Source organism: Protopterus annectens, chromosome 9.part0, assembly GCF_019279795.1.
Source record: "Protopterus annectens isolate FY-2018-M chromosome 9.part0, PAN1.0, whole genome shotgun sequence".
Classification (NCBI taxonomy): Eukaryota; Metazoa; Chordata; order Ceratodontiformes; family Protopteridae; genus Protopterus; species Protopterus annectens.
Genome location: NC_056743.1, coordinates 1,964,769,460 through 1,964,792,436, shown reverse-complemented (window position 1 = coordinate 1,964,792,436; position 22,977 = coordinate 1,964,769,460). Strand labels below are relative to the sequence as shown.

Here is a 22,977-nt window from a genome sequence, read left to right as displayed (position 1 = left end):
TATGTCTAGGACCCATTTGTCCTTTGTGACCATGTGCCAGTTGTCTGCAAAAAGTGCTAGTTTTCCCCCCAAGGGGGCTAACAAAAGAGCTTTGTTTGGCCAGTCGAGGTGCAAGTCATGGAGTTTGCCTTCTGGTGGGTTGAGACCTGTCTTCTCCTCCTTTCTGGGTTGGAGTGCCCCATTGGCGAGGTTTATACTGGGCTTGTGGTTGTCCTCTGCCCCTTGGGCGCCTGTATTTACCCCTCTGAGGTCTGTCAGTGGCTGGAAAGGACCAATTTTTTGTTGGCCAGTTTCTGCTGAAGTGAGGGGGTTGTACCTGTAGGAAATCTTTGACTGTCTGCATTGATTTCGCCTTATCTTCCATTTTCTTTAGCACTTCTTCTGCTTTAACTCCAAAAAGAACATCCTGCTGTAAGGGTGCATCCAGTAGTTTTGCTTTGACATGATCAGGTAGACTTTGTTCCTTTAACCAGGCATGCCTACGTATAACTGATCCAGTGACAGCTGCTCTGCAGGAGGCCTCCAAAGAATCAAACCCACACTGTAAGGTATGTTTGCCCACCTGCTCGGTGGCGTGCAACAAATCCTGTACTTCTTTCAATTTAGATTGTTGGGGAAGGGAGGTTATCTTTTGTTTTAACTGAGAGATTAGAAACTGCTGATACTTGAGCATATGAAATTGACAATTTAGTGCTCTCATAGCTAATGTGGCAGAGGTGTAAACCTTTTTCCCCTACCTGTCTAGTGCTCTTGAGTCCCTCTCAGAAGGTACTGGGTTTTTAGCCATGGAAGCCTTAGCCCCCTTGGGACCCTGGGAGATGGTCTCTGGGTCAGCTACTGGGCTTTTGTAAAGAAATTTGTGGGAATCAGGTACTCTGTAGTATCTGTCAGGCTTAGCCGGAGCAGGAGGTAGATAGTCTGGGTTGAAACTGGATGCTAAATAGACATCATCCACAATGTCCAAAACAGATGGGATGGCTAGAGGTCTGTGTTGGGGGATTAAAAGAAACTCTCTGAGCCTTTTCTTGGAATCAGAGAAATCCTGACCTTCCCAGTGGAAATGTTCCCTCATAGTGTGTAAAGTTTCCCCAAAAGAGTAGTCTTCAGGAGGGGAAGCTGAGGGAATAGAGTCCTCAGCATCAGAATCTTCATAAGGAGAGTAGGAATAGTCTTGGTCTTCAGAGGAATCCGAAGAAATAGACAGTTGCTCAGAAGAAGCAGAATCTTCCTCTTGTCTAGGCCTTTTGTCAGGAGGAGGCCGTGAACCCCTGATAAGAGAAATCAAATCTTCAGCCATTTTGAGCATCTGTTTCTTAGGCATAGGGCCTTGAACAGGAGACTGAAGTATAGTCTTATTAGCTTTAGAAGGAGTCTTAGACTTAGAAAACGTTTTGACTGTGAGAATCGTCGGTCTGGAAACGCCCTCAGAAACCGATGGCGTTTCCGAAGCACCGACGTCCTTAGAAGGTATATCGTCGGAAGGGCCTGAAGTAAAAGGCTGCGTTGGCCTAGTACATTCCGTCAAAATATCCACAGCGGTCTCGGGTTCCAGGACTGCGGTAGTCAGGGGCTGCATCGGAGCCTCACTGATAACCGGAGACCGGATCAACCGAGGCCTCAGAATCGGGTTTAGGCCTTGGCTGTCGGTCCTTGCCCCTGCGTTTTTTGTGCACGCCGGTAGTCGGTAGCTCCGGCGGCATGTTATAGTTAAATTTTCTACCAAAAAAGTGTTGTGCGAAATCAAATCGCCTTTTAATAGTACGCTTATTAAACCTAGCACAAAAACGACAAGAAGTGGCGTCGTGATCAGGGCCTAGGCAAGGTATGCAATAAGAATGAAAATCCTTATGAGGTATTTGCTTCCCACAAGAAATACAATTGTTAACTTTTTCTGACATCGGTCTGAGGCAAGAAAAGTTTCCCCAACGGGGTACTTAGCTTTATAGAAGACTTCGGTCTGAAATTCGAATTCGACAATCTCAGGAGTCGGCCGACCGGCACTTGTGAACTGCTTCTGCTTCGGGCACCGTGTGGCAAGAAAGGAACTGCTTCTGCTTCGGGCACCGCGTGGCAAGAAAGACTGAAGAAAATGGCGTCGGTTGCAGTATATGTACCCCTGGCACACTGACGTCAGGGATGAGGCGACAACAACCGACGTTGGACCAAGACTTTGGAAATCCGGCCAACTGCGGGACCGCCTGACGACAGGATTACCCAAGTGTGATGACTGCAGCAGGGTAACACGATGAACATTATCTGGATTCCTTTTGTCCTGCAAAAGGCAATAACTGGAGCCGCACATTTGGTGAATATCCTGGGTGAAGTGGAAAGCCCAAAGGGCAAGGCAGTGAACTGCAAGTGAGAAGGGCCCACAGAGAACCTCAGGTATGTCCTGAAAAAAGAAGTTGTGTCTTACCATAATGTTCCATCTGAGTTGTTGATCTTCTTCCAATCATCACTGATGGGTTCGGTTCCAAGCCCTCAGAACTGAGTCGGCCTTATACCAAGTTTGTGTGCACCAAAAACTCTTTTGAGCTAAGCTGCTACCCGCAATGCCCTTCACTCAGTTACCTCAGATCGAGTTTGCATGCAACATATAGAAGAAACAGCAAGTCAAAGGCCATCTCTGCGCAGAAAACCTAAGACACAACAAAGACCCAGAAGATCCACCAGGAACCTTTGGAGGGGGTCAGTGGGAGGGTGTGATGACTGGAAGATCAACAACTCAGATGGAACATTATCGTAAGACATAACATCTTTATCTGAAGTTGTTAATCTTCTTCCTACTCATCACTGATGAGACCAAATCCCCAGCTACTTGGAGAACCTGGGTGGTCCTTATGGAAGAACATTCATGAGAACCAGTGATCCAATTTGTAATGCCTGATAAAGGTATGGGGCTTAGCCCAAATGTCAGCTGCACAAATGTCATCCATGGAGGCCCTAGAGTGGAAGGCAACTGATGCTGCAATAGCCCTAGTTGAATAAGCTTTGATTTGGCCAGGCTTAGATTCATTCATAAGTGAATATGAGAAGGTAATGCAATCCCTGAGCCATTTAGACAAAGTAACTTTCGATACTGCACCTCCCATTCTAGGACCCACAAAGGAAATGAAAAGCTGGTCCGGCTTGCGAAAGGATTTAGTTCTGTCCAGGTAAAAACGTAATTGTCTATGAACATCCAAAGAATATAGGCAGTATTCTCCCTTGTTTGAATAATTTGGAAAGAATACAGGGAGCCCAATGGACTGGTTAACAGAAAAAAAGGAAACCACCTTGAAAAGAAAGGATGGGTTAGTACGAAGTGATACTCTGTCCTTATGGAAGATCAGATAAGGGCTCTTGATACATAATGCTTGCAATTCAGAAATTCGTCTGGCTGAGGTGACAGCCACCAGAAATAAGTATTTCCATGACAGGAATTTCAGATCACATGTCGCAGCAGGCTCAAAAGGGGGCAGAAAAAGACTGCAGAACCCAGGAGAGATTCCATGCCTCCACCGGCTGCCTGATGGGAGGCCTGCTGTGGAAAATACCCTTGAGCAAAGTCTTACAAAGGCGAGTGGAAATAAGCGAGACTCCATTTAAACCATTATGGAAGTTGGAAACAGCTGCTAGATGGACTCGAATGGTGGAAGCTGATGCCCCATTGTTGAACAGTTCAGCCAGGTAATGAAGAATAGTGGCTACAGGAGCTGAGAACAGATCTAGCTTCTGATTATGCGACCAAATAGGGAATCTTTTCCATTTGTCCCTGTAAAGTTTCCTGGTGGATAGTTTATGAGAGGCCAAGATAATATCACGGACGGATGAAGAGAGGGTTTCCTGCCTGGCAACGAATGGAAGTGGAAAAACCAAGCCGTCAGCTTGAGAGCGGAGAGATTCGGGGGAGTCAGCCCTTGTGGGTGAGATATGAGGTTCTGACGAGTGTCTAGGATCCAAGGAGGTTGTAGCAGATGAGGACGGAGGAAGGGAAACCATACTTGACGAGGCCAGAATGGGGCAATGAGGATCACTTTGCTTCTCAACCAAACAGCTTTCATTAGAACAAGGGGGATCAGAGGAATCGGAGGATAAGCATAAAGGAGATCCGTGGGCCAATCATGAATCAAGGCGTCTCTCGGTGACTCCCCGTGAGGGGGAAAGAGGGCAAAGTAGCTGCTGCATTTTGTGTTTGAGGGGGAGGCGAAAAGATCGCAGCATGGCTGGCCCCAGCGGCTGAAAATTTCCGCTGCCACACTCGGACTGACAGACCACTCGTGAGGACGGAAGATGCATCTGCTTAGCCTGTCCGCACTCATGCTGGAGCTCCCCGGGATATGCGTTGCGATCAGAAAGTGGTAGGAAGCTACCTCCCAATGCCAGATTCTCATGGCCTCACGACATAGGGGATAGGATTTGGTCCCTCCCTGTTTATGTACCAGACCACGGACATGTTGTCTGACTGGACAGCAATCGTTCCGGACAGAAGGAGCGGATGGAAAGCTTGCAAAGCCAATAGCACCACTCAACTCCAGGACATTGATATGTAAGTTGACCTCTACATTGGACCACATACCTTGGACTGACTTTCCCTGGAAGTGGCCCCCATACCCCATCAGGGAAGCATCCGTGGTCACCATGGCGCTGGGTTGGGGAGCCTGGAAGGGGCGATACCAAAGACTTTCGTCTATACTCATCCACCAGAGGAAATCTTGTTTGCAAGTGTTGGTGATGAGAATCTGTGAGCTCAGGGAGTGAAGATTGGATATCCACTGGGACTGAAGAAGCCATTGTAGTAATCTCATGTGTAATCTGGCTAGGGGAACAACAGGGATGGCTGCAGCCATAGACCCCAGCACCTGGAGAACTTCCTTTGCAGACACCTTTCTTCGACAGAGTATCACTTGAACTTGTGCCATTAATCTCTGAAGCCTGTGAAGAGGAAGAGAGATCAGACTTGACTGAGTGATGAATATTGCCCCTATGAATTCCAACTGTTGTGAGGGCTGAAGGTTGGATTTCTCCCAGTGGATGGGGACACCCAGCGACTCCGCTAGAACTTGAGTGTAGGGGAGGGCCCTGACCAGTAGGCGCTTGGTGGGGGTGGAGAGGAGCCAATCGTCTAGATACGGAAACAACTGGAATCCCTGAAGTCTCAGATGAGCTCTTACCACTGCTAGGCATTTCGTGAACACTCTGGGGGCCGTCGAGAGACCGAATGGCAGGGCTCTGAATTGGTAGTGACTGACTCCCAACCAGAAGCGAAGGAGGCTCCTGGAGCGCTTGTCCATCTTGATGTGGTAATACGAATCCCAGAGATCTAATGAGCACATCCACACAACCTCCCGCAGAAAGGGAAGGATTGACTGAATCGTGACCATGCAGAACTTGGCCTGAACTACCAATTTGTTAAGTTGGCTGAGATCCAGAATGGGCTTTCAGTCCCATCTTTTCTGACACCAAAAAGAATCTTGAGTAGAACCTTGATCCATACTGGTCTGGGGGGACCTGTTGGATGACTCGTTTTTGACATAGCTTTCGTATTTCGGAAGCTGCCTCCTGCCTTTGACTGGGTGGAACATTGGGAAGGGATTTCGGAGGTTTTGGATAAGCTATTAGGGGAATGTGGTAGCCTCTGGTAATGATTCTCTGCACCCACTGATCATTTGTAATAGAGAGCCAGGCAGTTTGGTGCAGAGAAAAATGCACCACGAAAGCTTCCAGAGGAAAGCAATCAGGCAGCGCTTCAGGAGCTCTGATATGGTCTACCCGAGAAGGAATCTCTGAAGTCCGGGTTCTGGGGACCCCCTCTGCCCTGAAAGGGACGTCTTCCATTATTGGAACCCCCATCTGCCTCTGGGAGAGTCCTCAGCACGTGCGTCATGGAAAGGACCTTGAGACTTCTCGTGCCACATCTTCCCAATCCTCTGGTTCCTGGAGAAGGAATGCTGAGGTTTGTAAAAGCGTAGGCCCATGGCAGACAAGGTCTTCCCATCCTGCTCGCACCTAATGTATCCTTGACTTTAGCACCGAACAGAGCTGATAGTTCGATAGGGGCATTTAAAAAGGAAGACTTGAAGGAGTACGCGAGGTCACAAATGCGCATCCAGGCATGGCGTCTCGCAGCTCTAGCCATTCCTTTCGTTGCGTGGGATAGCAACCTCATGGACGAATTGGATATTGACTCTAGGGTGGCAAGTTGGGAAGCAACTTTATCATATGCTCCATCCAAAACTTGGCCCACGAGGGTCCCGGAGAGTTCTGTGATAAGATCTCCCTGGAGCCAAGTAAAATGTGCCAAAAAGTTCAGAGACCTGACTGCAACGGTCGCTGATGCAAAAACTCGCTTCTCTAACCTGTCCACCACCTGGGACTCTCTGTTGGATGGGTGGACAGCAGGACTCTCTTCCCCGAGGTCCTTTTTCGTGGCTGCCACCACCACAAACCTCTAGACCAATGGGGTTGATCCTCTGGAGGGGAGAGTACCTTATCTGATCTCCTAGGGATGGCCTCAACAGTGTCTGGGTTTTTCCACGCCCCCTGCACAATGAGCTTAACCAACTCATCGACGGGGGGGGGGGGGTCACCCAAAAAGTAGAGGGCCGACAGTGAAAGGCCTGCAGGAACACGGATTACTCTGAGGAAGGATTGCAGGGCTTCCAGTCACCCCTCTGTTTCAAGATTTCCAGGATGTCTCCAAAAGAGACATAGTCAGGGGGTGACCATGGGGATCCTTCCCCATCATCGTAGTCCGCATCTTTTGTGAGGGACTCCACTGGGGAGTCCATGTGTTTCCTCTTACATGCCCATTTCAGAGGACGTTCTTCGGTGGGAGCATCCGAAGAAGACTCAGAAAGGGAAATACCCTGGACAGGGGTTTCCTGAGCCTTGTGCTCTCAAGAGTCCTCGTGGGGTGGGGGTGGGGGGTGGCCTTTGACATCTGCGGCTCAGAAGAAACTGGAGGGATGACCGACATAGGAGGATTTCTAGAAGCAAGCACCCTCTGCATCACCCGGAAAGTGGGCCTGCCCAAAGAGGAGTGGGAGCCTGGAACCAAAGAAGACAATATCGGAAATGAAGTCACACCCTGCTCCACACAGTCCACCCCCGGGGATGGAGCCTCAAGCAAACTCAGGGCGCTAGTCACCCTCAAACCCAAAGACGGAACTGACAACACAGTCTTAACCATGGCCAGAACCGGAGGTTCCACCCCCCACAAGCATGGGATTGAGGAAGGGTGGGTTCCGACGGAACCCACACCCAAAAGGACCTCAGGGCCTCAGACACTGTCATCGGTGCAGAGGAAAGGGGTCCTCTCGAAAACGTCGGGTATATGAGCGTTGGAACCGAGGGATCCAAGGAGTGTATGTAGGGGTCACTGGTGTAAAAGACCCAAAGCTCGGTGTGGGATGGAGTCTAGGAAAATCTGAAATTCCCCTGGCGGTCAGCAGCTAGTCAAAAAGGCGCACCACATCCAATTCTGAAAAGCTCCTGGTGGATCTTACCGATGCCCCTGAGGGGGAAGCATGCCGGTCCAAAAAGGGGCTGCAGGATTGTCCGGCAAACGGGTCTACAGACTGGGAGTATTGGGTCTGTGGTGTACTACAGAATGGCACCAACGGTTCCAGCTTAGAAATTGGCAACAAAGGAATGGTTGGAGCTGAGAACGGGCTCGGAGCCAAGGTAACAGCTGGTGTGGAGGTCAAGAATGGCTATGAAGTTGTTGTCGGAACTGCCATCGGAACGCCGTAGTCGTTGGGGCCGGGGTAGACGCTGACGAGGCGACCTCAGTATGCATCACTGGAGCCGAACTCGGAGCCGAGGTGGTCAGAACCGAGGAGGCAGTACAGTGCTGGGAGAAAGACTTATGGAATTTGTGCTTATGGCTTTTACCCCTGTCATCAGCCGGTGAAGAGGGATCCGAGCGAGGACATTTCTTGCCCACAGAAGGAGGAGGGATGAGACCTCCGTCGCAGAAATAGCCTCCGAAAAAGGCAAAGAAAGCAGGCCCTTAAGGATCAACTTATTACGTCGCTCATTCAGTGTCCGCTGACTGAAGCTGGCACAAATATCACATGGAGGTTTCACAGACAAATGCGGAATCCCCAAACAGTACACACACACTTCATGAAGGTCGCAATTCGGGAGTTTACCACTGCAAGAAGTGCAGTGTTTAAACCCTGTAGTCCCTTTCTTCTCAGACATAATAGAAAACAAACAAAAATATAGGAAAGAGTGAAGAAAGTGAAGAAAAGAGGAAATACCAACAATGGTATTGGGATACCACAAGAGTAGAAGGGTCAATACCAACAATGGTACGAAAGGGATACCTGTGGGTAGAGCTGAGTGTAGAAAGATACCAAAAAACTAGTAACTAACAGGAAAAAATCCACAAAAACTTGTAAAATTTAGAAAGATAAATCACTTAGCTGGAGAGCTCGGTGAAACGCTGCTATATGGCTGTGTGGAAAACGAGATCTGAAGTAATTGAGTGAAGGGCATTGTGGGTAGCAGCTTAGCTCAAGAGTTTTTGGTGCATACAAGCTTGGTATAAGGCCGACTCGGTTCCGAGGGCTCAGAACCGAACAAATCAGTGATGAATAGGAAGAAGATTAACAACTTCAAAGCTGCGCTTTATGTGGATGTGAAGGTAAGCATCCTTTACATCTAAGGTGGCCATGAATCCTTGGGGAAGCAGGAGTGGAAAAAAGATTTGGTAAGGTCAACATCCTAAAAGTAGGAACGTGAAGGAAGAGGTTGAGAAGAGAGATCCAAGATTGGTCTCCAAGGACCGTCTTTTCTTGGGACTAGGAAAATGCTGGAGTAGAAACCTCTCCCTTTTGCTGCCAGTGGCACGGTTTCGATGGTGCCTTGATCCAGCAGGGTTTCTAGTACTGGCTGCAATGGGTGTAGCTGTTGTTTTGCAGGTTGTGGTATACCCCCCTTTGCTTTGGGGGCATAAGCCAGGTCATAAAGTACATGTTTTGAATGACTGAAAGGACCCATTTTTCTGAGGTGATGGATGTCCACACAGGAAGACAGTGATAGAGATGGACTGACAGAGGGAGAGAAGGAGGGGGTGGGGTTTTCAAAGTTGGCAGGTAGTCAGATACTACCTGCCCTACCTTGAAAGGGTGGCCTCTGGCTAGAGGAGGAGGAAGTTCTAGTAGGATGGGGTTGCTTCCCGATTGTTTTTCTAGTGTTTGTGGGAGCAGCAGGGAGAGAGTGCTTTCTAATAAACTGAGTTTTAGCTGGGTAGTTCCTTTGGAATTTTGGGATAGGAGAGACTAGCAGGTGTTTTAAATCCTGCATCTCTTTCCCCTTTCCACTTTTGTACCAAACAAAGCTGTGTTGTCCAGAGGGGCATCAATCACCTTAGCCCTAAAGTCATCTGGAATGGGCTGGAGGCATAGCCAGGAATACCTTCTCAAAGCAAATGCATGTGCATCCTTTTTTCCTTCCTCTTGAGATGCCTGGCGGGCATCTGAAGGGATGAAGACCTGGAATCAGGCGACCGTAAGGAACCGGAGGGATCCGACGGACCTACTGGAATCGCTGCCCCCCCCCCCGCATCAGAAATGGATGCTGGAGAAGCCTCTATGGATGTGCCCTCCACGTGGGATTGTGCGGCTTCCATGGAGGTACCTGTTATATCTGAGGCGGTGGAGCCCAGCTCCTCGACCAGGCCAACATCGGCCACAGGCTGAGGGCTAGACACAAAACAGTGGTAGGCCTGATAGTCTTGGCTTTCTTTTTCGGCAGTTCGGTAGCTGCATCGATGGAACCCACCATACCCAAGGCTATTTGCTTTAGTTGTTCATTTTCTAGATATAGATTGAGCGCATGCAGATGGCTGCGCAAGGTTTTGGGCACAAACACCTGACAAATGGAGCAGGCTTTGTAGTCCTGCGACCAACCTAAAAAGAAGAGACACTGATCATTGACGTCCTTGTGGGATATCTGATGGCCGCACTTACACTTGCCCTTTCTGGATGACATGAATAGGCATTAAATTAAATTAAATGACTGAACAATTCCCCAAGTGGGCACTTATCTAATTTCTCAAAATCCAAGGGCCGGGATGGCAGGAACACCTGACATTCGACTGCCAGCTGAGAAGTTCTGAGGGTCGGTGTGTGCAGATGGCACTTTTATGGCCCACATTCCACTAGCCATGTCAGACATCCCACGTACCATACAGTGACTGAAAACCTTTGTATAGTGGCCAGACGTTTGGGTAGCAAGAGGTGTAAACCCATATGTGATGAATACTGCAACATGGGAATATAAGGACATCTTCCCCTAAAAAAAAAAAAAACAGCATTCAGTATCATATTTCTAAGCTCTTCCTTTACGGAGAATTCCAGGCATACCATATTGCACACATCAGGCTCCAGTTCAAGTCAAAGTGACAGTACTACTCATAGTACTTAACTGCTGAATGCATAAACAGCACCTTCTACAGATACTCCTTCACTCAGGGATGGCCTCCAACTTATCCTTTGCGCTCCTTACTAGATGGGACTAGAACTAAGGCAGGTTTAATGAATATCTGAGAGCCATGACATTCAATGCAAATGAGGAGCAAACTCTCTTGCTACACATTGCCAAAACCAGAGGTGACAAGGCTGTTGTCTTTGGGACCTAAGCCAGAACAAAGTGGTCATGCAGGAACCAGCACTGAGATGCTTTGTGACTTGCTCTGCTCAGTCAAATGACATGCTGGAGAAGACAATGATCATCTTGGGGGCTGATGGTGTAGGCATCCTGGAAGAGTAAGTCAAAGAAATGGATAATCAAGGGCTCCTCATTTGTTTTCTTCAAAAATTCTCGTCTGGCAGTTATAGCACAGAGAATTAAAGCCCAAACTTGTTAATGAGCTGTTTCCTGTGGCCCAGGATACACAGTTTATTTCTCTCCAACTTCAGCTTCCTATTGGGTGACTCCAAGCAAGTCCCTAAACAAAACAGTGCTCTTAGGTTACCCCTGAAAATGGACATTTGCATCCATTGACCTTATCTGGTTAACAAATGCATAAAAAGTACAGTTGTGTACACTTAACATAAATGTAGATGTTCGAGTATATTCACTGTTGCAGTCATCACATTTGGGTTATCTGTTTGCAGTAGCCCTCAGTCGGCCTGATTATCAAAGTCTTGGGTCCTGCGTCGGTTGCAGTCTCATCTTACGTGACGCCTCTAGTAGTCAGGGGTATAAAGCATGCAGCTGACACCATTACATCATTTTTTCTTGCCCAAAATGTCAGGTGCCCCCCTAATGGGAAGCAATTAAATACACACACACACACACACACACACACACACACACACATATATACAAGGTTATACCTCCAACAAAAAAAGCAAACACACCAAAAAGCTTTTAAGCATAGTAAAGGAGCGTAGAGGTATAGCCAAAAGAAGTCAGGGGGCTGGAGGGAGGGTAACCAGGACTGCAACAGTGAATACACTCGAACATCTACATTTATGGTAAGTGCACACAACTGTACTGTTCTTTGTGTTTCACTGTTGAAGTCATCACATTTGGGTAGATTCCCAAAGCTAAGGATGGGAGGAAGAATTTAAATAGCATTAGGACCAGCTATAAGGCCCTGCAAGACTGCAGTGGCAAAGTCAGCTCTGGATTTAGAGAAAATTGACAAATGGTAATGCTTGGTGAAAGTATGTAGAGAACTCCAGGTAGCAGCTTCTAGGAAGTCTCTGGTAGGGACACCTCTGAGAAAGGCTGTAGAGGTAGATGCAGCCCTGGTTGAATAGGGTCTAATCCCCTGTGGGATAGGTTTTCCATGATGCTTATAGCAGAAATGAATGCAATGGCCTATCCATTTAGAAATGGTTTGTTTTGAAATAGCCTTCCCCTCTGCCCCTGCAGCAAATGCCACCAGCAGTTGTTCAGATTTCCTTTGAGGTTTAGTCCTGTCCAAGTAAAATCTAAGTTGTCTGTGCACATCTAAGGAGTGCAGTGTCTGTTCTCCTTTGTTCTGTGGATTAGAAAAGAAGGCTGGCAAATTAATGGCTTAAGGGCCACAATGGATACCACTTTGGGCATGAAGGAGGGATTGGTCCCAAGGGACACCCTGTCCGCATGAAAGATGATGAAAGGCTCCACTACCTTAAGGGCCTGTAATTCAAATACCCTTCTTGCGGAAGTGATTGCTAAAAGGAAAGCTGTTTTCCAAGAAAGGAATTTTAACTCTGCACTTGCAGCTGGCTCAAAAGGAGGCAGAGTTTTTCCAATACAAAGTTAAGGTCCCAGGCTGGAGTTGGGGCTTTCTGGGTGGTCTTTTTTGTCCCCTCTGAGAAACTGCTTGAGCAGTGGGTGAGAAAAGAGGGGTGGTTCTGTGTTGTAATGACCTGAAATGGCTCAGGCGTGAATTCTGATGGAGGAAAAGGAAAGGCCCTTGTGAAGCATCTCAGTTAAGTACTGAAGAATCTGAGGTAAATTGGGCGCTGCTGTGGCCATCCGTTGAATTTGGTTACAGGCACAGAATATTTTCCATTTTTTAGCATAAGATTTTCTAGGACTAGACCTCCTTGCCTCCAAAATGACATCCAACACTTGTTTACTGAGGGATGGTAACGGAGACATTACGTAATTAGCCAGGCTGCCATGTTCAGGGTTTGAAGCTGGGGGTGCAGAATCTGGCTCTCCTACTTGACAGCAGGGTATGGGTCTGAGGCAGGTGCCATGGGGCTAGCTGTGACACACTGCGCAAGAGAGGGTTACCAGTGTTGGCGTGGCCAGTCTGGTGCAATCAATATCATCCTTGTTTGATCTTTAGTAGTACTTCGGAGGGGAGACACAGAGGAGGAAAGGCATAAACTGACAGGTTTGTCCAGCTGAAGGAAAGAGCATCCACTTTCCAAGCTTGCTTGTGGGGAGTCTTTGTGCAGAATTTGTCCAATTGGTAGTTCTAGGGGGAGGCAAACAGGTCTACATCTGGGCTCCCCCATTTGTTTATCAACATGTTGAAAGTCTTTGGTTCCAGTTTCCACTCGTGTGGGTCCATGAGATTTCTGCTTAGTTCATCTGCCAGTGTATTTACTTTTCCTGGCAGGAATTGAGCTTGTAGATGCACTCGTTAGCTCAAGGCTGTGCTCCACAGAGCCATGGCTAGTCTGCAGAGGGGATAGGAATGGGTACCCTCCTGCTTGTAGATGTCTTTGTATCTACGAGATCAAAAGTGCTTCATGTATACTGTGTCTTTATTTTACATTAAATCAATAGAGTGAATCACTGTTTCCTGCTTCGTTCATCATTGGGATTGCCTAAGTGTATTCAGCAGTTTGTTTCTTTCCTTACAGCTAGCAGAAGCAAAAGTCATTGTCTTCTGAATCACAGCCATCAGTCATTCAGTAGTAATTCTGATCAGGCCACCAGCCGCTTTCAGGCTTCCTGGCACAAGCACGGCTCTTTGAAGAACAGATTACTTATCCAAAGAACTTAGAACAAAACTAATCAAATGCCTATAAAAGGCATTGCAGCATTTCTGCGTACCACATTCTTGGTAACTGTTATGTATAATCTGTCCATAACCACTGGTGTTACCAAGTTTAAAAAATCTTGCATCAAGTTCATGAGAATTCCCAGCAGTACTAGTTCTTCTAGTCACTGGTCCACCACAGAATTACCGTTTTGTCTGGCGTGATCCTAACATCGTCTATCTTACTTAAGAGAGCCTCTTGCTGTTACCCATACATTTGTAATATGGAAAATATGTTGGCTTGAAAGATACTGCTGTTCCTCTGCTCAAGCTTGCAGTTTCTGCATCAAAAAAATAGTCTTTCATCAACATCCATCAGCAATGCCTGTAAAAAAGAGAACAGTTTCAAGGGAAGCTTGAAGTGCTTGCAGTTCTGCCACGACATAAGCTTCCATGAAATGTTTAGGTCAGTCAATAAATATAGTCTGTGGGTATTCCAAAAGCTGTTCCATGCTTTTTTCACCACTATGGTGCTTTTGGGATTCCTCCTGATCTACATGCCAAGGACTGAACACCCTTTATGAACATTTCCTCCATTACATGCCAAACACCACACATCCATCCTAATTATCCCTCTCCGTACAATGGCTCCTTCATTCAATATCACCATAGTAACTCCAGTGTTATCAGTGAAGCAACACCAGTCGGGTATGTCAATTCACCACTATGAGCCCCCCCCACCAACACTGACACTGCTTCACTATCGTAACCGTTACCTCCCAAATTATTTGTTCTAATATTTAAACTTAAATGTACTTACTTTACTTGTTTTCTTAGTGATTTTACAGAGTCTGACTTGGTACAAACTAGCTGCATCAGAAATGCCTTTTCTTTCCATTGTACACCCTCTGACCCCTCTTCTTCTTCTCTATTACTCTCACACTGCTCTTCTATGGTCTTACCATACCTGGCTGTCTTCTTCAGCTCCTAATTCTGAAAGAATCCTGCTCTGTTCCTTTACTGACACTGACAACCTCTTCCAAATAGCTATGCTGCAGATGGCACCATTTGTAAAGAAATGAGCATGTGAACTTGGCAAAGAAAGGATTTAAGGATGGATATTCAGCAGAATATCAGGGACAAACCAAAAGGGGAGTAAAAATACTGACTGCCAGAGGCACTCAAATAGTGACAGAAGAGGAAACAAACAAAAAAACTTCACCAGACCCCTTTCAGCATCTTTCATTTGACACACTACTGTATTCCTACGTTCCCCTGGCACACTCAGCCAATATTCTGCCTTAAGATGCTCTTGCACTCTCTGTGACAGATACCCTTTGCGAAGTAAAAAGTGATGCCAAAAAACTGAGCAGAGACAATAAATCCAACCACACGACTGCAGATTTAACGTTGTTAAGCACTTTCACTCACTTTAATTCACATGAGCTTCATCAGAACAAAATTTTCAGAACAAAATTTCTCTCATTCAACAACCCTTAAATACTGTTTTACATAGAATCACATGACTTTCACTAAAGATCTTAAAGTAATCTTCCTACATAAATTTTAAATATATCAAATGTAAAGCAATTAATATATATAATATGTAAATATGTATAATACTATGCTTACAAAAATAATATATATCTTTATATTAAGTTACCTTGTTTAAAACTTATATAAAAAATAAAATAAAATTAAATTAATTTCAATGTAATTTAATAAAATCTTGATGATAATAATAAATTAATCTGATGAATTTATTTAATCCTGGCCATCTGAAGAAAACATTTCATATTAACTGTGCCATTAAGGCCAGGAGGTTCATCAGCTTTCAACGTATCTGCCACAAACTTTCCTTGCACTCCAAATAGGTCTTACAATCACCAGAAAACAAATCAGTGTTAAATCTTTCCAGAACAAAGAAAGAAAATGTCTTAAATAATGTACATTCTGTAGCGTGAACTGCCAAAGCATTATTAACAACCTTTTTTTCTTATGGCTAAACAGTGCTCATAAATTCTCTTATTTAATGCTCTGATGGTTTTACCAACATAGAACTTTTGGCAAGTGTCACATGTGGCACAATATACCACATTGGTCGTGTTGCAAGTGTATCACCCTCTGGCCACAAACTTTCTTCTCAAATGTTTGAATTCTATGCTGGACACATTACTCATGTATCTACACTGTTTACACTTGCCACATGAAAAACTTCCTACAGAACAAATCACTGAACTCGAAGTAATTTGATTGTTCTTACACTCTAGAATTTGTTTAATACCAGTAGTCTTCCTATAGGAAAAAAACTGGTTTATCACCCAGAATCTTAAGTTCTGTATTGCCCATTATTACTTTCCAATGATCCAATAAAATCTTTCTTTAATGCCCATCTCATTACAGATCGGAATGGCAAAGGCTAAAGTGAAATTTATATAATCCTTGTTTTGAACGCTGTGAGACATAGCCTTAGAAGTAACATTGTTGCCCAAAATTGGACGAGCAGAAGTACCCCTAAGATGCAATACTTCCTGAACTATCTTTCGGAGCCAAGTCAAGTCATAACCTCTCTCTTGAAAAAACTGTAACAACTTGTCTACCTCTTCTAAGAAGACTGAATATTCTGTGGTCAATCTACTGAGTCGTATAAACTGACCCTTGACAACTCAACTCTTCATGTGGACAGGATGTAGACTCTCTTTGTGTAAATATTGATTAACAAAGGTGTTTTTTCTAAATATCTGGCTTTTGAATCTCAAAGAACTGGTGTCATAGGTGAGATGTAAGTCCAAAAAGTCTATGGACTCCCCAAAACTGCCAATAGTAAAGTTCAAAAAAGTAGTACTACTATTAAGATGTTCAACAAAAAGTAAAAAACTACCATAGTTGCACTTCCAAAGAAAAATTAAATCATCTATGTATCGCCTATAAAACAAAATGTTGTCTGAAAAAGGCAACACGTGGAGATACTTCAATTCCCAAAGAGCCATAACAATACTGGCAAATGAGGGAGAAACTCTTGACCCCATGGCTACACCTGATGTCTACTGAAAAAATCTCTGACCAAATTTGAAAAAATTATTGGTAAGAACTAACTCCTTGAGTGTACAAGTGGTGTTAAGCATGGCATTTCCAAGAGCAGTATACTGTGCTAAATATTTCCCTCAAGTATTCCAGGCCAACCTCCTGATCTATGCTAGTGTATAATGAAGTGACATCCAAACTAGCAAAAAAAAAAAAAAAAAAGGAAAAGAAAAAACATCAGCCACATTAAGTTCATTTAACAATTCTAGCAAGTGCCAAGAATCACGTAAATAAAACTTGGATTTCTGAACTAGTGGACTGGAAAATACTATCAAGCCAAATGGAAATGGGCTCTATTTTGGAGTATGGTGCAGATACTACAGGCCTTAAAGGAGGACTAGTACGATCTTTGTGCACTTTGGGAATACCAAAACAGCACAGCCATTTTAGGGTATTCCACTTGTAAAAACCTGAAAGTATCAAAATCTATGCTGACCTCACAAAATAAATTGAATAAGATGGTATCCAAATTTTTAAAGCAGTTAAGAATGTATTTACTACTAACTGCTTTATAACACTTGTCATCATCAAGTAAGGAAAGCATAGCTTGTTCATAAGCTGTGGTCTTCATAACTACTAGTGAACCCCCTTTATCTGCTTTCATAACTCGAACTTCACTGTTGTTACTGAGATTGAACAGAGCCCTTCTTTGTCCATCAGGCAAATTGGAACTAAAGAAATAACCTTTCATAGTTCTAAACTGTCTTTCACAAAGTGTACCAAACATTTGGATAGTAGAATTTAAAGCAGGATTGTAGGTACCTATTCTTTTTAAACCCAGTTGTAACAATTTGAACATCAGGAATGTTGTCAAAAATGAACTTTAAATTCAATTTCCTGAGATATAATCTAAAATCAACTATTAATCTAGGAATGTTTACAGCATTTGTGGGAACAAGAGAAAAACCTTTTTAAAGTACAGAAATAACATCCTTGTCTAGTGCATCACCAGCCAAGTTCAAAACTTCTATGTCAAAGGTCAGTTCTTTTTGCGGTTCTTCCCTTTCCCTTTGCTCTTCTTGTCTACTTGTGTCCACTTGGGAGTCTTCTTGTTCCCTGTGGAATCCAGTAAAAAAGGACCTAAATCATTACTGGCACTCACTTTGTTACTATTAGACTCTTGGCCAAATTGTCCGTTGGCATTAACATTACCAGTAGACTCTTGGCCAAATTGTCCGTTGGCATTAACATTACCAGTAGACTCTTGGCCAAACTGTCCGTTGGCATTAACATTACCAATAGTATCAGAAAAAACAGAATTGTCAACTCTTACAGCCAGATTGTTGTTATTGCCAACAGTATTATTGACCACAGTTTTGCCAATTGTAGACTGAAAATACTTCCTGCTACTATTCTTGTTGTTAAAATTGAGGGGATATGCTGTCCTATTTGAATAAGCTTGCAAATCTCTGATTAACCTGCCATGGTTTCCTAACAATTACTGAAGCTTTGTGTCAATCAACTTTGACACGGATGCTACAATATAAAGTGTTGAAGAAAGAAAAACTAGTAGAAGACTTGATATTTTTATCTAAAGTCTCAAATTCTTCTTTCATAACAGGAATGTCTTTCATATATTGGCCAATCAAAGCCTTCATAAGGGAAATGCCAGTCGTGTTGAACATATCTACTAGTTCTTTATATAAAATGACACCATGCTTAACACAGTTGGGAAACTTGAAAACCCTTAGGCCTTGTGGAACACATCCACGCCTAATGTTTTCCTCAAAGTAAAAAATTTCCAACTGTAAAGAAGCTATCTTAGTAGCTAACCTTTCTAGTTTGAATATATTATCTTTACCTAGTTCAAAGTCTCAAGACTGCGGTGGTGGTGCTGCGGTAGCGTTGTCGCCTCACAGTTAGACGCTGCCAGTTCGATTCTCAGTTAGAGCGTCTTCTGTGTGGTGACATGCGTGAATGGGTGTTCCTTCGTTGAAGGTTGTGCGTTAGGCCCGGCAAGCCAGCACGTAAAACTCTACTGCCAATCATTAGCGGACCAGAGTTCCGCTGTGGCGACCCCTAACAGGGAAAATCCGAAAGACACAAACAAACATAGTTCAAAGTCTCGGTCTTCATTGCCTATGTTGTTGTCACTTGCTTGCAATGAGCTACCACCATCTTTAACATCCGAAAATGGATTGGAATTGTTAGAAAACAAATTATTAATTAAATCTTCTCCATTACTATTGGAACCGACTACAGAAACTCCATTTCTTCCATCGTACAAAACCGCCGGCATTGTCAGGAACATTCGTTTCTGAAACAGGACCGCCCCCTTCATGTACAGCACGTCTCTCTGAGCTCTGAACCTGGTTGCCATGGTCACCAGATAGGCCCGATAGCCTCGTAAATCCATCACAGATAGCACCTGAGATGATAGATACCAGTTGATCGGAAACTCCACCCAAATCCCCTGGTGTGGAGTGTATGGTTAAATTAAGGTTACTGTCCTGTGAAGAATCGCCTCCGGTCATGGTGCCACACAAAGACATTCGATAAAATGCACACTAACCAAACAAAAAACGAAGTAAAAAGTGACGCAAAAAAACTGAGCAGAGACAATAAATCCAACCACAGGACTGCAGATTTAATGTTGTTAAGCGCTTTCACTCACTTTAATTCACATGAGCTTCATCAGAACAAAATTTCTCTCATTCAACAGCCCTTAAATACTGTTTTACATAGAATCACATGACTTTCATTAAAGATCTTAAAATAATCTTCCTATATAAATTTTAAATATAGCAAATGTAAAGCAATTAATATATATAATATGTAAATATGTATAATACTATGCTTACAAAAATAATAAATATCTCTATATTAAGTTACCTTGTTAAAACTTATATTATTTTTATAAGCATAGTATTATACATATTTACATATTATATATTAATTGCTTTACATCTGATATATTAAAAATTTATGTAGGAAGATTACTTTAAGATCTTTAATGAAAGTCATGTGATTCTATGCAAAACAGTATTTAAGGGTTGTTGAATGAGAAAATTTTTGTTCTGATGAAGCTCATGTGAATTAAAGTGAGAGAAAGTGCTTAACAACATTAAATCTGCAGTCCTGTGGTTGGATTTATTGTCTCTGCTCAGTTTTTTGGCGTCACTTTTTACTTCATTTTTAGTTTGGTTAGTGTGCTTTTTACAGATACCCTTTGCCCAAGAAATTCCAAGAGTCAAAGAATCACCTAATTTCCTCTTTTAGAAAATGAAACTTCTTACCTCATCACTGCCCATCTCCCCCAATGGCTCTAAGGTATCTTATCATTTTGCTCTGCGTCCACCTTCTCTTGTATACAGGCATCATGCTTCAGTGTCCTTGCCCTTCCTAATCTGCTCCACTTCTCCCTTCTTTCCAGTGGGACGATTCCAGGCCCGCCCCCAACTACTGACCAATCCCTTCATATTCCTTCGCTGAGCCATGACTGAAGGTCTGGACACTGGTGACTATCCTAGATCACTTAGTTTACAGATTTCACAATATCTAGCTTGATGATAAGGAAAAACATAGTGAGGAAACTTGGCACTGCAGTAGAAGGTAATCTTGTGACACAGATCTCATCTTGGAAAGCTTAAATTTGTACACTTCTATGGAACCCAATTTATGATGTTCAGCCACCAGCAATGCACCATAAAAATTAATCTCTGGTAGACTTCTTCAATATACTTCCATAGATATTACAAAAAAAAAAACAACAAAAATACTTGGATACAAAACTGGCATTCAGCTGAGTGAGAAGATCACTGCACAATCCCAGAATAAGGACAGCAAAAAGTAGGCAAATGTGACCTACACCATTTAATACCCTGTAGGCTACCTGAGGGGATCACACCAGAGTTGGATATGACTCATAAGACAGCGAGTGAGTCAGATATATTAATAATGCAGATGTCGACTAGTCAGTCAGCTCTAAAACATTTAGCATGTTTACTATCTGTGCAGATGTACCATGTCAGTACCAAATGAAAAAAGCAAAACTATGGTGAAGACGAAAAAAATTAAAAGCTTCATCTCAAACTAATAGGCTCTACCAAAAAGCTCTCCCAACCATAAAATAAGAATAAAATATTTGTAGTATCATTTTAGCAGTGAGTTCATATTTCAGAAAACCTGAACACTTACAGCCATGCGTCTTGGTGCATACAAAGCATTTCCCCCAAGAGCATCATATGTCTGGTGTATAACACGACAGAGGGTGTTCACCTGAAACAAAGAACCTTTGTTATTTGACTTATACTGGTTACACGTCTTCAAATAAAATGTTTTAAGTCAAGAAGCTATACAATACATTTTTTTTAAATTACAAAATCATTGTTAATTGTTTAAAGCCTGAGGAAAAGAGTAATTTAAATACTGTAGACATGTTTTGGCAAGGACAAAAAAGAGACATCAGTCACTAAAAACAAAATGTTTTCTGCACCTATATTTTATGTATCATTTGCAAGATTTCACAAAATAACTGCAGGAGCTGTACTGTCTGTTCATGTTGAAATACACAGAGTAGCTAATGTTTTAGTCCATACACACCCACTAGCTAATGGCAACTCTTGAGGGTCTGTTTCAGCTGGCATTACAAATAAAACACCCAGCCGTCACAGGATGCTCCTCTGGCAGCATTACAAGTAAACCAGCAGTGTTCACACTTATGATGCATCACTATATTGTCCACAACATGGCCCACTGACATACAAGAGAGAACACTTTAGAAATACCACACATGACTTACTGTTACAGAGTTCTAAGCTAAAAATGTGAAAATGGCTACGCATACAAGCAAAAGGATTCCATGTGCAAACTGAGAGTTAGCTGTAAACCTGGCATCCTATACAAACAGAGGAACTGAGGGGAAACACCATCAGTGCACTTGGTTCAGTGACATGTTACTGAAAACACCATGCCTACCTTCTCTGATTCAGTCAGCAGGTACTGCTGGCAGGGCGAGTGCAGAGCAGTTACAAAATGTTAAGTAAAAGAAGGCAAGTAAAAGAAGGCAAGTAAAGAAATGATGACCACTTCAAGGAAAATATCAGCCACATAAGTGAGTAGTAGTAGTCTGAGTGAGACTTCATCGTCTGCAAAGACTCCTTTTAATACTATGTTCCATCTCCTCTGATATATTCATCCACTGACTACTACTGAAATAGCTTGACTCACCAAAGAAATTTTCTGGCTTAATAACAGCAACAGACCCTATTCAAATGAAACCTTGACAACTGGATAGAAAATCATACATTTACGCCAGTTTAATCCCAATGTCTCTTATGGCCAGTGGCAGTCAATAAGAAAAGTATTAGCCTAACAGCCACCTACCAATCCTTAGTTACCTCTTAACATACCCCCCCCAAACGCTCCCTGTATAGACACCCATGACATTCGGGACACAAACGGTTTGGGCTTTGCAGCTAGTCTTGTAAGGGCTCTAATGGTCCTTAGCCTAATAACAACCGATGAACCAGTGAACAGACATGCAAGACCAGATATGCACAATGGTTTTGCTTAACAACATTCTTCTCCTTTTCGAATGGCAAAGAATGCTTGGAGGAAGCAGTATGGAGGCATAATATCTGAATGCTCTACGCAGCTATTTGCTTATTTTTCTTTAGCCCTCCAGTATGTGGACTAATCAAAGTATGTTAATTTTCAGCCACAATCCATGGGTTACATAGCTAACATAAAAAAAAGATGCCTGCACTCAATCTATACAGTAAAGCCTAAACACAGGCAATAGTAAGAAACAAAATGAGAAGATGTATTTGGTCACAAAAAGACATTTTTCTGGAGAAGGTAACAGAACTCTACTACATAATGCAATGTTTAAAATACTCAGGCTAGGAGCTAGGTCCAAAGGGATCAACCTATGCCCCACTAGCCATGACAACTGCGTTCAGGTACTGTGTCAGGGCAGTACTAAAAGAGTATATAAATGCAAGGGCTTTGCTACTGCTACAAAAATAAGGTAGTGGCACCAGAAGGCTGGGGACAGAGATGGCAGAATGACATGAATAACATGTATACGGAGCAGAAGGAACTGGCAGGCGTTAAGCTGGCAGTTACTAAGATACAGCAGTTTAATAAATGAGCGTGCAAGCTCTAATTCCATAATAGAGGTCTGCATGACTCTGGAGATGAAAAAAGTAAAGTGTTTGGCAAGGATGGACTACAGGTTCTGCTAAACATGGCCTGTACTCTGTAGATACTGGAAGTAGAAGCCTTATTTCTTTACTAAAGGCCAGTCTAGCTTCTAGTAAATGTTATACAATGTAGACCATTTAGTGCAGTGGATCACCTTCCCGAGACAATGTATGGTAACAGTGGGTGGATCTAATGATTGGATTCTAGTCAAATTAAGAGGTATTTAAAAAGGTGTCAAACTCCGTGGTCACTGGAGTAGGGAAAAGTAATCACTAGTTAAGTGGTGTGAGCTGAAATCTGAAAGTGGTCTGAGTTAATCA

The 22,977-nt window shown here is 43.6% G+C and overlaps 1 protein-coding gene across 1 annotated transcript in view; it reads right to left on the bottom strand.

Moving 5' to 3' along the window:
- The window catches only part of LOC122812358 (pre-B-cell leukemia transcription factor 1-like), a 1,042,107-nt gene that overhangs the window by 44,424 nt on the left and 974,706 nt on the right, over window positions 1–22,977 (bottom strand). The window contains exon 8 of the mRNA XM_044084783.1: window positions 20,648–20,728. Within this exon, the coding sequence (XP_043940718.1) occupies window positions 20,648–20,728 (81 nt within the window). The remainder of the gene's footprint in view (window positions 1–20,647; window positions 20,729–22,977) is intronic.